Source organism: Dipodomys merriami, unplaced genomic scaffold (assembly GCF_024711535.1).
Source record: "Dipodomys merriami isolate MVZ:Mamm:240054 unplaced genomic scaffold, mDipMer1.0.p SCAF_21, whole genome shotgun sequence".
NCBI classification, from domain to species: Eukaryota; Metazoa; Chordata; class Mammalia; order Rodentia; family Heteromyidae; genus Dipodomys; species Dipodomys merriami.
This window is the reverse complement of record NW_027203493.1, coordinates 16,316,672-16,333,932: the sequence shown is the minus strand read 5'-3', so window position 1 is coordinate 16,333,932 and position 17,261 is coordinate 16,316,672. Positions and strand designations below refer to the sequence as shown.

Here is a 17,261-nt window from a genome sequence, read left to right as displayed (position 1 = left end):
GAGGACCGGCTGGAAGGCGTGGCCACCGAGGTTAGGGGCGGTGTCAGGAAGACTAGTTTGCGATACCTAAAGGCAAAGCGGGCGGGTCCGAAGGCGTGGCCATTTCGGGGAGGCGGGGCTTAGAAGGACCTCGAGGTTGGTGAACAGGCTGTGCTGTGGGCAGCCCCGGAGAAAGCCGGGAAGATGGCGGCCTCCTGGAGGTTCGGCTGCGACCCTCCGCTGCTGCGCTACCTCCTGGGCCTCTGCAGCCAGCGAAGCGTGGGGTGTGCGAGGGCTCCGGCTTTGTCGTCTGTCATCCGCGGGACTGGCTGGAGATGGCTTCACAGTTCGCAGTGGCGGTGGGGTGAGTGTCCCGGGTCTCCCGCGTAGCTGAGCCGTGGGCCCAGGCGGGGCACGTTTGACTGGGGGCCTGGTCTGGTGGTGCAGGTGCCAGGTGTCTCCCGGTGTCTGCGTCCCCTCTTCCCCGGGAAGGACACTGACGACGTGTCCAAAGGCCGCACCGAACTTGTCACCACCAGGAGAGGTCCCGAGGCCGGCTTCCCCGTGACCTTGCCTTGGGATTTGGGGTGTTTCTGAGGCAGCCAGAACTCCATGTTCCCAACGCCGGTCTCTTCGGCCATTTCTCCGTGAGTGATGTCAAGTACCTGTGACGAGGAAAATTGTCCCAAGGCTGCTTAAATTCAAAAGCTGCGGGTTGGCGGCTTTTATTCATCCTCTAGTCCCTGTCCCTGTTGAGAGAGCTAAGATCTTCCAGGCCCGTGGGGTTGCTCACCCCGCCCCACCCCCCCCCAATGACTAGTAGTTTGAAATTTTGATTTGCAAATCACTATGGCATCAGAGACATGATCAGGAAAAACATTTAAGTCAAACATGCGCTGAAGAGAGTGAGAATTAGCCGTGCGCCGGAATGGCTCACGCCTGTAATACTAACTACCTGGGAGACTGAGATCGGAGCATCGCTGTTAGAAACCAGGCCGGGCAGGAAAGTCGGTGAGACTCTCATCTACAGTTAAATCACAGAAAAGGCCGGAAGTGCCGCTGAAGCTCTTAGCAGTAGAGTGCTTGCCTTGAGCCAAAGAAACCCAGGTTCAACGCTCTGACCCAGTTCAAGCCCGGGGGGGGGGGGATCGGGGGGAGGGAGGGGGAATTGAGGATGGGAATCCTACCGTTTGTTATCAGATATTGTCCTTTAATCATGATCGTGCCCCCCAAAACAGTTCTTCCAGTACTTATAGTACAGTATGTAAAATGGCTGGCTGGGCATTCTTTTTTACATGGGGAATCTGGGGTATGAAGTTCAGGTGCGATCAGAAAGTAAGACAAACCTTTTTAGTTGACCATCACCTGCTAGTCATCATTCTTAGAACACCAAGGTGAAATTTAATCCAAAATAGTTCAGCTCAGTAGAGTCTGTCTACATATTCTAAGATGTTTAGGTCTCAGAAAAGAAAAAGAAAAAAAATGTTTCTACAGAGTTGACACAGTAAGTTGAATGTTTTGAAGTTACTAAAGATTGAGGGATGAGGGCAGTTTAATTCAGTCCCTTCAAGGATGATGTCTCATAAAGTCACCATAGAGTAGTAGTTTTTACTTGTGTGTGTAGTATTCTCTTTCATTCCTTAGTTTGTCAAAAATTGACTTTTCCACAGCCACCACAAATTGTCTCAGGTAGAACTCAGGAATCTACATTTTACAACTTTAGGTGAGTTTTAATGTTTTATTTTGGTGCTTGATGGACAGCATTTTGAGACTGATTGCCTTAGAAAATCATGACGATTAAAAGCTCTAGTGGTGGGAATAATCTAGGAAGGATGTTTGAAAAACATCCTTCTGAGACTCTTCTAGACCCCGTACAAAGAAAAGATATGTAGTCACACACACACAAAAGCCAAGGAGAAGGAAAAAAACTAAAAATTACTACTTTTAGAAATTCATTTGGGTGATTTTTCTATCTTTGGCTCTTCCACTGTCTACAGACAAACACTATGAACAACTTTGCTGTTGTAACATCATCCAAAAGGAAAAGAGTAGTGTATCTCAATCTTACACAAATAATTGGCTTGAAATAACAAAAATGCATTATCTTATAGTTCTGTGTGTATGTGTGTGTGTGTGTGTGTATGTGTGTGTGTTTATATATGTGTGCATAGGTACTAGGGTTTGAACTCACTTTTTTTTGCTGCAGCTGGTTTTCTAACATTCCAGCCATGTCTCTAGATGTCATTTTTGGCTAGTTGGTTGGAGATAGAATCTAATCAGTCTGCTTTGATTGACTCTAATTAATCAAGGAGCTAAGTGGTAGATTTACTAACCTTGAGCTCATACTCATACATGAAAAAACACACAATTGAGCCAAGAGGGTCTTGGACAACAAGTATGAAGTTAGGGGAATGGGTCTGGGAATAATAAGAAACATCCAGAGCTTACTATGTACCATATAAGATACAATCACTTCTCAAAAGCCCATCATCTGGCAACCAAGTTCCCAACACATCAACTGTGAGACCATTTTATATTCAGCCCATAACAATTTTGTTGGCCACAACAAAATGAACTAGTCATTTGTGGATATATAGAACAGAGGTAACTGAGTTTTTGGAAAGTATATAAAACATATGTATTCCTTTTTCTGAAGAAGTGATAGAACTTTTTATTAGGTTCATTACCCTCTATAAATCATAGCTACTAGATTTCACAAGTAAAGTATCTTGGCAGACATAATTGTCCAGCCTAATCGTTCCCTAGCAATGTTTCTTATAATGGAAGAAAGCCCATTTGTTTACACAGTTTCAGAAATGTATGGCTTTGATCACTTGCTACAGTAAATGTACTGCCTACCCCCACCCCCCCAAGTCATCACACACTCCATTTCTTTTAGGGATGCTGTTTCATATCTAATGGCACATTTTAATCTTAGGCAGGTTGTTACTGTAGAGTATGTTTCTTCTGAGTGAAATAATCCAAAAATTTTAGAAGAGGTTTTGGCTAGTAACACCGGTCTTCTTGGTATTAAACCATGAAATTAAAATGCTACATGAATTCCATTCCTGAAACAAGGCCAAAAAGAAATATCACACCACTTAGCCTAGATATATGATAGCTGGGTGATTTATACATTATATAGTAAAATGCAAATAAAGCTAAGATAGCTATAAAAAGACATTAAAATACATTATTACTGGGTTCTGTTGGTTCATGCCTGTAATCCTAGCTACTCAGGAAGTTGAGATCTGAGGACCAAGGTTCAAAGCCAGACCATAAAGGAATATCTATGAGACTCTTATCTCCAATTAACTACCAGAAAATCAGAAGTGGAGCTGTAGCTCACATGGTAGAGCATTGGCCTTAAAGAAAAAAGCTGAGAGACAAAGCCCACACCCTAAATTCAAGCCCCAAGCCTAGCATGTGCATGCTTAAACACACACACACACAGTGCTTTACTCAGAAGCCTAATAAAACAAGAAGTTATATATTTTATCTATCTCTTTCCAATAGTCCTGGTACCTTTTATATAATCCAGAATTTTAATATCTTAAATTGTATTATATAACACTGACACCATAGCTGTCATGGAAATATTATTTCACAGTGTTATTACTACTAAAATATCTCACTTCATGAAAGAAAAAAACGAGGCCATACACAAGTGAGCAAACTCCAGCATGCTGATATAATTTTGCTAGGATCCATAACCAAGTATTCATTGTATCTCCATTTTTTTCAAGCATTCAGTTAGTATTGAGATATTAATGTTAATATTGAGATACTAATATTGAGATTGCAGGTACAGATTTTCTGTGCTTAAATTAACAAGCTTTGGTATCAGACATTTACTTAAAAAGGTACTCTACCACCAAGGCATAAATGAACTCATTGACTTTTTGGAATTTTCAACCTCTAAAAGAATGCTTAACTAGCATCTTATAGATGCTAAATAAGTAGTTTACTACAACTACTCTTCAGTCTTTCCTGCTCTACTCCATTGCTGTCATAAAATGACCCTCCAGAAATGCAAATCAGATGATACCTTGTTTTACATGTTTTTGTTCCTCCCTATCACTGTGAGATTGAAGACCAGACTCTTAGAAAGATCTAGGTGCGGTCTCAGTCTCAGGTCAAATGCCTTTTTTTGAGTAAGAAAACCAGTGTGTTGGGCTGGGAAGGTGGCTCGGGTGTAGAGTGCTTGCCTTGCATGCATGAGGCCCTGGGTTCCATTCCTCAGCACCAAATAAATAGAAAAGGCCAGAAGTGGCACTGTGGCTCTAGTGGTAGATCACTAGCCTTGAGCTGAAGAGCTGAGGGACAGTGCCTAGGCCCAGAGTTCAAGCCCCATGACTGACAAAAAGAAAAGAAAGCCAGTGTGTTTAAAATCTGAAGGTTCATTAATTTATTTCCTTTGCAGGGATTATAATTCTGACCACCTGACACCTGACCACCTGTACATTACAGACTTGTGTAGGTTAACCACAAGTGTAGACTTTCAAACAGTTTGACTTTGTGTGTATGTGTGTGTATTAAACCCATTTAAAATCATATTTTCAGTGCTTATATTGTACTCTATATTATAGAATATGACACTATAGTACTGTAAGATACTAAGAAGTACTGTAATGTGTTCCCAGCATAACTTTACATTTACAGTGCTCACTTTGCATTATTATTATATTATATTTAGCTAAATTAAGCAATAATGGCTATGTGTATTTCTTTGTAGAGAATGCTGTCCTTCTCTGGAATGTGTCTGCTTCTCCCCTCCTCTTATTCTGTTTGCCTTTCATAGATCTTTTGTAAATTATACCACAGTGCTATATGCCAGGGGTAGGGGGTGGTGGTGAATGTGTGTGTGTGTGTGTGTGTGTACATACGCGTGAATATTTGTTATTTCAACGATTTTTAAGTGTACTGTTCTGCGACATTAACATTGCTGTGCACTAACAACCACTTCTAGAACATCTTCATTGTCCCACATGGAAACCCTGACCATTAAAAATTAAAAATGTCTCTCATCCTTCCTCCATGCAGATCATAGAACCCAGAACTATTATATATCTCATACAAGTGAGACCATTCAGTATTTGTTCTTCTGTGTCTGCCTTGTTTCACTGATTTCATCTTTGTTGTTTCAGATGTTCAAATTTCATTTCCTCTAAAGGTGGAGTCAGACTTCAAACATATTTTGTTGATCCAGTCTTTTGTGGTACATTTGTTTTTACCTTTTGACTGTTGTGAATAATAGTTGCACAAATGTCTGTTCAAGTTTCTGCTTTCAACTCCTTGCAGGTGTATACCTAAAAGTGTAGCTGTTGTATTTATCTGTTAATTTTTAATAGAACTTTTTTTTTAGAATTGCTGTATTCCACAACTGCTTGTATTATTTTACATTTACTCCAACAGTGCACAGGATTCTGTTTTCACAACATCCTCACTAACACTTAATTTCTGTTTTTAGTTTTTATAATGCCCATCCTAATGAATATTAAACAGTACAGGTGCAGGTTCTTTTTCTTTTTTGATGAACAAAGAATATTAGCTCTCGTTATTATCTGATGATCTCATGGCATTTTTATTTACTACTTCATGTGTTTGAATACTTATCATCCCATCTATTGTATCATCTTTTTGAGTTTAAGATTCTGTTTCGTTTTGTTTTTTCTAGGGCTAGGATAGCTGGACAGGTACTCAGTAGGCATTTGTCAATATCAGTGTCCTGATTTGTCTTTTAGGTTTGGTATGACAATCTGGAGATGAAACATTTGTCAATGATTAATGGGAGTTAATGAACCTTAGCTCTGAGAACAAACTTGGGTACAGGAGAGAGGAAAAGGAAGCTTTTCCTCTAGTTATTCTAGGAAGTTATTCCTCTAGTTATTCCTGCTGTATTGTAGGATACAATTGGCATTGAGCCAACCATTTGGATACCTTTGGAGTCCATTCCCTAAGTCATTTCTATGGCTATTGAAAATAAATAGCTGGAGTATATCAGACTTACTATCATCTAAAACCCATTCTAATGACTTTGTGTTACCTATTTCTTTATGAAAATTGTTTATATTACCTTTTTTATAGAAGAGGAAACTGAGACACAGATAATTAACATCTATATGGTAGAGCTACAACTTGAACCTAGGCAATATATTTGTGAGTTATATTTTGTTTGTTAACATGCCAAGCAGGACCTACAAATGATATGTTTATACAAATTCTCATACATTTATTTCTATTGGGGTCTTAAGCATTTTCAATTTATTTTATACCAATTCCAAACCAAAAGAAAAAAAAAACTTGGAACAAAGAAAATTTACATGAGAAAACTCATTAAAAATGTGGTAGCAGTCTGTTTAAAGCTGGTGCTGACTTTTAAATCATTTTGCTTTATTTCATTCAGCCAGAAGATGGCAGAATTGTTTTATTTTAAAGGCTTAGTTTATTCTTTGCAGTGGCGGAAGCCTGACTAACTTCTTTCTTTGAGAAGAAGCAAGTTAATGTTACTCTAAGAGTATTGGTTGTTGATTTACTTCTTCATTTGCTCTATCTTCATGATTCTTGTGTGCTTTAAGTATAGTGCATAATGGGCTAGAACATGATGCTTCAGCTGTACCATGTGTAAACTGTTGAGTTTCCTTAATTCCTGTAGTCAAAGTCATGCAGCTAAGATCTGCTTCCTATGAGCCACAAAGCAGTTGATAGTGTAAGGGTTTGCTTGTGTTTATTGCCTTCTTAATCCAGTTCTCAGAATTTATTTATATGTCATAAGTTGAACTCTAATATAATTGGTTTTGCTGAAATATAATTGTTTTGTTCCTAGAGAAAAGAAAAATACCTTATGGAGCATGAAATTAGAATTCATGTACCATTTTTTAAAGTCAGAATTATCCTGTGAGAAAATTGAAAGGACAGATCTGAAGAAATTTAGAAATTAAGTGACTATAACATTTAGTTATAGATTTGCTTATGTTGCTCTTAGACAAAAAAACAATTGTCCTATTTAGTGGGTGGTACTGGGATTTGAACTCCAGGCTTTATACTTGCTAGGCAGGTGCTTTACTAAGTAAGTCATTCATGCATCCAGATAAGATACTTTTCAGGTAAGGTCTTACATTTATGCTTGGGCCAACATGGATTGTGATTCTCCTATTTATCATTCTTGTATAGCTGACTCTCAGGTACATGCCACCATGTCCAAATTTTTTTTTTTTAATCGGTCATGAGGCCTGAACTCGGCCTGGGCACTGTCCCATCAGCTCAAGGCTAGCACTGTACCACTTGAGCCACAGCACCACTTCTGGCTTTTTCTGCTTATGGGGTACTGAGGAATCGAATCCAGGGCCTCATGCATGCTTGCCTCAAGGCGAGCACTCTACCACTGAGCCACCTTCGCAGCCCCATGTCTAACATTTTATTGATCAAGATGAAGTCTTGAAAACTTTTTTGCTGGGCTTACTTGGTCTCTGCCTCCCAAGTAGCTAAGATTCCAGGTATGAGCCACAAGCTCAGCCAGCTACTGTAATCTATGTCATTCTGCTCAGGCAAAAGAGGTTAAGACAGTTCTCATGGTTTGTAAGTAGTTTTACTTTTTAAAATGTGTTTAAGTACTAACGTCTAGAAATATGTTTTACCATCCATGGTCATCTTTACATTTTTAGTACTACTTGAAATAGCATATATCTAGTTGATCAAAAACCTCATTTCCTTTTTTCCTTACTTTAATTCTTACCCATGGTTGTGCCAGTTTACATTAGTAGGAGATATAATCAGTGCACATTTCAAGGCCTTGTCTGTTTGGGAGAGTTGTGGGACATGCTGCTCTCTGGAATGAAGGAGGAAACTAATTTCAATGAAAATGAACTGATAGAGGTGTAGATTGATCCCATTTAAGAAGAAAAGTCTACACTGTGTTAATAAGAGTTGTAGCTACCATAAAGGACAGCTATTGTGTGCAACACTGACACCCAGAGCAAGTTTTATGATTACATAATTTTACTTTTTAATCAGAAAAAAATATACTGGGAAAAGATGTATATAATGTTGCAGCCCAAACAAGATATACTACAATGAAATAATATACTCTTATTAACTCTTTTGAAATGGTTTTTCTAGTATGCAAGTCTGAGGATTGATCAGTTAGTAATCAAAGAACATAATGCACATTTTACTCTCCATTATAAGCCCAGTATCATAAGCCCAGTGTCATCCATCAAGGAATAGTACTGAATAATGGAGATGTCTGGAATATCTCTCTTTGTTTTTTGTCACCTTCATTTCAGAGTAAGGATAGTGATCTATTACAGGATATTTTATTTTATTATTGTTATTCACAAAAACAATTTCAGTTCATCCATGAAGGGTGACTGGATGAGGAATGATTATGGGTTTTTTGTTCTTAAAATATGAAAAATTTTGACGTCCTTGATGTGCTTTAGAAAATAATAACTGCAGTGGTTTCATAAATGATCCTTAATGTCAGGAATAATGGGAATGTGAAGCCCTCTCAGGTGAGATATTATAATGAAGATAGACTCATAAAATGAATATGAATTGTATCATGGCAGCTGAACCAAAATATAAAAATATTGAAGGGAATCCATTTTGAGAGAATTGATTTAGTATTTGTCATAAATTGTAATCTAGATTGAGAAGCAATGTGGTCCATTTATTTTGCTTCTTTAAAGTAGAACTCTATTTGGTAAGTTGATTTAATATGTATATAATTATGAAATATCCTGTCTCATAATACTGGGCTTGAACTGTGATAGGAGCAACAAAGCAAGACTTTTTGTTTTAAGTTATGCTTTTCAGAAACGGTCTAGCTTCTTACTACGGCCCTATTTAAAGGGTGCTTTTCCGTCTTTTTCTATTTTTTATTTTTCAGAAAACATTTGTCATGGTAAGCTTAAAAATATAAATGTTAAATGTTGAACTGGCTATACATTCTCTAGGCAAGTATTTTCATTTGGACTTCTCTAATTCTAGTTCATTCAATAATTTGATATTTCAGTGTTTTATAGATAACAGCATATTGAGTTTGTACAAAGAGATTCACAGTGTTTTCTATCTAATATCTTGAAATCAGTGTTGTAGTCCATAAGAGTTTATTTTACTAAGAAAAATGTGAGATTAAAAAAAACTATTTCTGCCAGGTGCCAGTGGCTCACACCTATAATCCTAGCTACTCAGGAGGCTGAGATCTGAGGATTGCAGTTCAAAGCCAACCCAGGCATGAAAGTAGTTGGTGAGCCTCTTATCTCCAGTTAACCACTAGAAAATCAGAAGTGGTGCTGTGGCTCAAGTGGTAGAGCACTAGCCTTGAGCTGAAGAGCTGAGGGACAGTGCCCAGACCCAGATTTCAAGCCCTATGACCACCAAAAAAAAAGAAAGAAAGAAAGAAAGATTGACAGAGAGCAATTGAATTACATCTAAATCCTGATGGTTAGGTCAGATTGGAGAATGTGGTTTAGGACTGTGGCCTTTTAAGGTTGGACTTCTCAGAAAAAATCCTACATTTAGATTGGGCTTTTTGGTTGAAGGAAAGTACAAGGCAAACGCCAATGTGCAGATTACTGCCTACACTCAGTGGGCCCTAATAGAACAGAATGGGATGGGCCTGCAGACCTGCCTTTGAAAGGCAGGTTCATTGATATTCAGCTCAAGGAACAGGGGTGAAGAAAACACACATTTCCTATGGACAGGAAGCTCTTAGAAGAAAATGTTGACAAGGCTCTGAATGTTTTTCCCCAGTTCTTTAGATGAACATGAAGGACAAGTGGAAAGCAGACAGAAGTTTTCTTTTGACTACACTTATTCAAAAGAAATGGATGTGCCTTTAACATGTAACCACAGGAATTTTCATAGTTAAATTTTTCAAAGAGTATTAACATGTTTGTTAAATTCCTTGCCTTTAACCCTAAAACACTAAGTGGAGAAAAAGTAATCTCATTTTGTCCTTCTATGCTTTTGAAATATATTAGCCACACTACAGTAAATTGCTTGTCTGGGTCTTGAGAATTGAATAATGTGAGAAAATAATATATCCTTTCAGTGACTTTAGGAAATGTGATTTATTGATACACTATTTACTAGTATAACTTTAGGTAAATTATAATGTAAAAGCTGTGTGCTCTTTGAGTATAGTCCTAGACAATGAATATCTCTGAAAGGGCACAAGGAAGAGTGGAGTGGAGGAAGGAGCGATAGGTATGGAGTGTTTCTTTTTTGGATGACTAATGAAAAGTAGTTACGTTTCAGTGAGACTTGTCTCAGATTTGAGGTGTGTCTTTTGCATGACTAGTTGGATTACAGGGAACAAATCAAATGTTCCTATTGATACTTAGCTAGCAGGAACCTTTGAATATTGAATAGCATAATATTAGAGAAAATTTAAAAGTGACCAATTTCTTAGAGTCCAATCTTGAACCAGAACACTTGAATGGTTGTTTCTTTGTTTCATAATTAGACTTCTCTTTTGGTTGTTTTACCTGTAAATTCTGTCCATCCATCTAACTAGCTCTCTGTCTTTCTATCTTATCTATTGATCTATCTTGTGGAAACAAAAGGGAAAGAAGAGGATGAAACCTAAATCAAAATTTCATTTTTTTCTATTTTTATTTTTAGAAACTAGTGGTTTGAAACATTGCATAGAAAACTGGTGCTGACAGTATTCCTAAAGAGAGTTTTGTTAAAAAAAATAATAACCATAGAAATTTTTATGTTTCCATAGTATTTACTGGATAGTTTACCATTTGGGACTTGTAGACTTTGCAGTCTCCTTTTTCTTCATAGCATTTAATATTAACTTACTTATTGGTGCTTCTTGGAGTTCATTTTTTGTGTGTTGTGGCTAATTTGTTCTTTTTCTTAATTTCAGGTGAGCCTATTAAGATACTAATGCCCTCCTTGTCTCCTACAATGGAGCAAGGAAATATTGTGAAGTGGCTGAAGAAGGAAGGTGAGCAAGTGCACAAATGATTTGCTATTTGGTCACTTTTTTTTCATTTTTTTCCCCATATTAATGTTTTTAATTTTGGAGATGCAGATTTCATATCTGGAAACAAAGAAAAAACAATTTTATACTCTGGAGATGAATGACACCCATTGGAAGGAACAAATCAAGAGTACTGGTTAATAAAGTGTAATTACAGCCCACAGAATATTCATAGCAAGGAGTGAGGCCTAATGACAAAATAAAAACTTCCCCAAATGATGAGGACCCAAGTTATTGCATCTGTATGGTGACAGAAGATGCAATATTTTTACCTTTATGTACCTGTATGTTCAATCAATATAAAAAGCCTGGCATTTGACATGGCAACACCTAATCATATATGAATGCATCACTTCAGATTCATGGCCACTGCCCTAAAAACAACAAACACATACCATAACTCATGTTGTGATCACTTTTTCTCTTATCAGCTGTATAGCACGATTTGTGATGTAAATGAAATAAGTTCTACTTCTTTGCTAGTTGGTATAAGTTTGTTTAGATAAAAATATTTCGTATTAATAGAACATACTTTTCCGGGTTTGCCCTTTGTCTTTTCTTCTCATATGCACCGAATAGTGAAACTTTTTCAGGCTCCCTTTCCCCAATTTTTAGTCCTTTTTTCCTAACTTTAGTTTCAGAATCATAAATTTGTCAGTACCCTTAATTTATAATGTTATCATTGTGTATGTGTGTATGTGTTTTATTTCTTGGTGTTAGACAAGGTCATTATAAATTTCATTAGAAAGAACATATGAGGGGCTGGGAAGGTGGCTCAGTGGTAGAGCGCTTGCCTTGCATGCCTGAGGCAGGCCCTGGGTTCAATTCCTCAGCACCACATAAGCAAAAAGAAAAAAGCCGGAAGTGACGCTGTGGCTCAAGAGGTAGAGCACTAGCCTTGAGCTGAAGAGCTGAGGGACAGTGCCCAGGCCCAGAGTTCAGGCCTCATGACTGGACCCCAAAAAAAAAAAAAAAGAACATATGAGTAAGAATTATAAGGAAAACCTTCAAAAGAAGAGCCATGAAGGAAGATGATATTACTAGTTACTGACACATAGTTTGTATAGTTAAACCTCTGATTGGTGTTTAAAAAGATAAATTAAAGCCAAATCTCACACTTGTAATCCTAGCTACTCAGGAGGCTGAATCCTAGAGGATAATGATTCAAAACTAGCCCGTACAGAAAATTATGTGAGTCTCTATTTTCAATTAACCAGCAAAATACCAAACTAGAGTCATGGCTCAAGTGATAGAATATCAGCTATGAGCAATGTTGAGAGCAAAAATTCAGGCCCTGGCACTGGCATACATGCATCCATGCATGCACACACACAAATTAAAAATTAAATTAATAAATAGACTTAATTGAACTGAATAGAAAATGCAGAAGCAAATGATATAGACACCTAGCATAGACAAATGGCCATGTGCAGTGATCCACACCTGTAATCCTAGCTACTCAAGAGGCTGAGATCTGAGAATATTGGTTCAAAGCCAGCCTGGATAGGAAAGCCTGAGAGACTCTTACTCCAGTAAACCTACCAGAAAGCTGAAGACAGAGCTGTAGTCAAGTGATAGAGTGCTGGCCTTGAGCACAAAGCTTAGAGATAACACTCAGGCCTTGAGTTTGAACCCAGACCTTAGGACCCCAGGATCGCCACAAAACAAGGAGACAAAACTGAATTTAATGATTATATTATGACAAGGATAAACTACAAGTGAGTTAGATACTACGCAAAAAGGAAAACATTTTTAAGTAACTACACAAAAAGGAAAACATTTTTAAGTACTAGGAAGAAAAATTGATGAGTTCTTCTGAAGCAGGCAGTAAAATAAATATCCTGATTATAATTCAGAATCCATACAAAAAATGAGAATACTGTTGATAAAGATAATAACTACCATAGCTATAATCATAGTAAGGCAGGAGAAATAATTAAGTGAGAAATAAAAAAAGAGTATTTACTTTTTGTATCACAAATAATATCTCCAACAAATGGAAAATAAATTATCCACTTAGGAAAATTGGCAAGATATGTGGCAGATGGTTTGTGACAAAAGAATTTCAAATGTTCCTTAAACATAGAAAACGAAAGGATGCCTAACCATTACACTGATAGAAATATGGACTGAGTATAGAGTTCACACCTGTAATGCCATTTGCTTGGGAAGTACATATGAAAGGATTGCCATTTGAGGCTGGCTCAAGCGGTCGAGGCCTTGAGTTCAGTTACCAGTACCACCAAAAACAAAATGGATGAATGAAAAAGTTGGCAGTAAATTTGCCCATTGGCAGTAAATTTGATTGTATAAGCCTATAGATTAGATCTCCAAAATAGTAATCCTCAGTTGTTAGAATAATTATGGAAGTTAGGTTGGTAGTATTAATTTAAGGCTTATATTTTATGGAAAAAGCAAATCAGTGGCTAAGATAGTGTCTCTGGGAATCTTGACTTTGGATGTGGTTTAAAGGGAAAACAGATGCAAAATAGGGTTAAGGAAAGACCTTGTGATGGTAGTGTCTAGAAAAAACCTAGTAGCAGGGAGTATTCAATATCCAGACGTTAGTTCCTAAATACTAATTCCCACTCAAGCAAATAAAGACTCCTTGGAGAATAGCTTCCTCCAAGAAGGAATTATACATATTAGTTTGGAATAACTTGTTGCAGAAAGCAAGGCTGCTATAAAAACAAACAAACAAAAAACTTTCCGGAGCAAAAGCTAGGCTGGCTTGAAGATCAGTAAGGATAATAACTAAATCACGAAATATACATCAAGAATACTTGAACTCTCAGTTCAAGTTTCAGTGGTAAAACAAGCAAACAAAAAAATCCCAGGAAATATACTGATTTTGATAACTAGTAATATAGAAAGCTTCAAGCCTTTTTTTTTTTTTTTCCTGCCTTTCCTCTGTGAATTTTAGTGCAGGGTAATGAAGTGATTGAAGTATCTCATTAGTTGGCACTGTTAATTAAAAGCTGTGACTGGTCCTGGATGTTTTTGTTTGATTGGAAGCATTACTGAGTTCTTCTTCCCTTGTGTGTCTGAGTGTGTTAATATGTTTCTTTTTCCTGTTTTGACTAGCATACTAATTGGAACAGCTCTGGTGACACTGTAAGCTATTGGTTGGTAAATGTATAGGCAGAGGGGAGGATAAGCCAAAATAAGGGAAGGAGACAAGCATCCTGGGAGGTTTTGCAGAAGAGGAATATTTGAGCTGATTCTTGCAGAATAAACTCCCGTTAGAAAAATTAAACAAATGGACTGGCAGTATGGCTCAAGTGGTAGAGTGCTTAGCTAGCAAGCCATAAAGCCCTGAGTTCAGACACCCCTATTACCAGAACAAAAAAGAATCAAACAAAAAAGGTAAGAAAAGAAGAGACATCCCAGAGAATATCAACGTCAACCCAATGAAAAAAAGTCTTGGAAGAAAAATGTCATGAGACACACTTTGGCAACAATAGGCGTTTGGCTGCATTGAGGGAACTGTGGGTGTGAGACAAGAAGGATCTGGAATACTAATGTACAGTTTATCAAATGTGTGAAGGTTTTATTCTAAAGCCAAGATAAATCTACTCTCTTGGTTATTTAATAGGAAGTAGTTTCTGCATACTTTCCTTGAGCATTGTACTGCTTGGGATAGGTCCTTAAAGTATCTAATATCAAGCCAGAGTTGACAGTAAGCAATGTAAGTAGTTTCCTTGGCCTGTTGCTAGTTGAAAAGCTTACACTGAGGCCATCTAATCAACATGGTCATCTAAGCAGAGGGAGTAACATTTCCTGTCACTACTTGATATAATATTATCTAAGACTCCTGTAAGTGTCAATTGGATTTAAATTCAGGAAAGGTCAGTTATTGAATGTCAGCACCACAGAGAACAATGAGTCAGAACCAAGGCCATAAGTACCACTGGGCCTGAGCTGGAAAGAGGGATATGTTGAAATAGCTGACATTGGGAACAGAATTAGGTTTGGGTTTATTTCCATGTGGTAAAATCTGAGATACTTATTAGGCATTCAAAGGAAGATGTTCAGTTAATTAAGGAAATACAAGTTCAGGTGCAAAGTCTGGCTTGGGCATCAGCATATGGAAAGAATAGGTAATAGACACATTTATTTGTGCTTCAAATGTAAACTTGCTTTTTGTGAGAACCCTAGGTAGATGTAAAATGGTCCCATACTGATGATCCCCCTGGGCTACCAGGCTGAAGTCATTTTGACAGGATATAACTTGTAATCCAAGCCACACCAGATTCCAAGATAAAGTCCCTCTTATCTAGAGCTCACAATAATGTGAATGGAAACATTCACTTAAGAATCTGTCAGTAGACATAATAAGAAGCAGGACTAAACCTCTAAGAAATTCTACCAACTGAACTTACTAGATAGATGAAAATGTGTTTGAGAAGATGAAAGATATACAAGAAGAAACTGAAGGTGAGAAATAGTAGTCATTGTCCAAAAATTCCACAAGGCAGTTTTGACAAGGATATAATAGAACTTCTAGTAATGAAAATATTTATAAAATTACTAGCTGTGGTTTTTGTTTACTCTTGATCTTCATTAATATATGGTTACAAGCAGTTATTTTACAATTTATAACAAGAAGGTTGAAATTTTTCTTGAAGAGGAAAGTACTGTATGTAATTAGGAATCTAGGTTTTGTTTCGTTTTGTTTTTGCGACAATATCTGGTCTCAAACTTAATATTCTCCTGCCTCAACACTCCTAAGTGTTGAGATAATAGACATGTGTCACCATATCTGGCTAAATTACTTTTTTGCAAAAGACTAGATGATAATCTGATAACCCTCTGTGGATAGACATTCATCTTACAAACCTTTGCATTCTTTGAAAATTGGGTATGATTGGGAACTATTTTCCCTGATAGAGTGTAGGTGTATATGTGTTTAAGTTAGGGGTAAGAGTGCAAGGAGAACTCACCATTTGTCCTTTGGGTTATCTCATCCACTACTAGGTAGTGAGACTACCTAGGAACAAATCGAGCTACACTCTGGCTGAATGGGTTATACTCATAATTCATTTTCATTTCATTTTCTATGCTACACAAACAGTGTAATAGCTTGATAGTTTATAGCCCTATTTGTCCAATCCCTGAGTCTTAAAATTCTAATTTTATAATAAATGTTAGAATACTTTAGCTGGTCAATGGTGGCTCATACCTAGGAGGCTGAAATCTGAGCATCACAGTTGGAAGCCAGTCCAGGCAGGAAGGTCTGTGAGACTCATCTCCAGTTAACCACCAGAAAACTTCAAGTGGCTGTGTGGCTCAAAGTGGCAGAACACTAGCCTTGAGCAAAAAAAGCTCGGGATAATACCCAGGCCCTGAATTCAAGCCCCATGACCAACAGCAACAACAACAAAAAGTGTTAGAATATTTAGTGCCCTTGAATTTGTTAAGATTGAATAGAAAGTTTGCATCATAAAACTATTGGAGAAGATACTTTGAAAGTGCTAAGTACTACCCACAGTTTCACTCTCCTGAAAGATAAATTGAGCTGAAGTGCTACATCTTTAGTGAAGTTTTTTGTTGTTGTTGTTTTGAGGAGGGGAGGAATGGAGAGGAGAAGCATGCCACCAATACTTTCTGTCTAATTAAAATTGCCACAATTCAATTGGAAAGTCAACTTTGTTAAACAAAATAATAGAAAGCAAAGTTATTGTAGCCCTTTTATGAGAGACTATATACCTGTGTTTTATGTCTTGAGATGGTTAAGATTTTTTTGCTGTCCATGTAGTCCTGTGGAACAGACTGTCCAGGTGGTAACGAGCAATGCTCCCTGTGGCCTGTGGTGTGATTCCTGTATTACCATGTCCTTCTTTGTGAACATTCCGTACGTCATGTGACTGAGAACTTTGAAGTCTTCACATGGTCTTTATGTAGGTCTTACACTGCCTCAAGCGAGTGTACTTCAGAAGTAAAACTATTCCTATCACTAGGAGACACTGAATATTTATCCACATCTAGATTCTACTGCAGAAGAGACATTGGTATCTTTTACTTCTGGGAATATATGTACGTTTGTGGTGCTAAAGCGGAGAAATTTTGAAAAGTGAATTCCACAAATGGTTTTGTTTTTCTAGTACACTGATTTTTAACAGCTTGATTGAAGTATAATGTACATATTCTAACATTCACCCACTGTAAGTGCACAAATCTGATGGTTTTTAGTAAATGTAGGTTGTGCCACCGTGAGCACAATCCAGTTTTAAGGCATTTCAGTCATTTACCATTACGATCATGGAAGTTTTGTCGGAGCAGA

General features: G+C 37.5%; 1 protein-coding gene across 1 annotated transcript in view; it reads left to right on the top strand.

Moving 5' to 3' along the window:
- Positions 1-147: 147 nt before the first annotated feature.
- Pdhx (pyruvate dehydrogenase complex component X) overlaps positions 148-17,261 on the top strand; it is a 46,952-nt gene continuing 29,838 nt past the window's right edge. The window contains exons 1-2 of the mRNA XM_070032603.1: positions 148-343; positions 10,862-10,942. Of these exons, the coding sequence (XP_069888704.1) occupies positions 184-343; positions 10,862-10,942 (241 nt within the window). The 5' untranslated portion in view covers positions 148-183. The remainder of the gene's footprint in view (positions 344-10,861; positions 10,943-17,261) is intronic.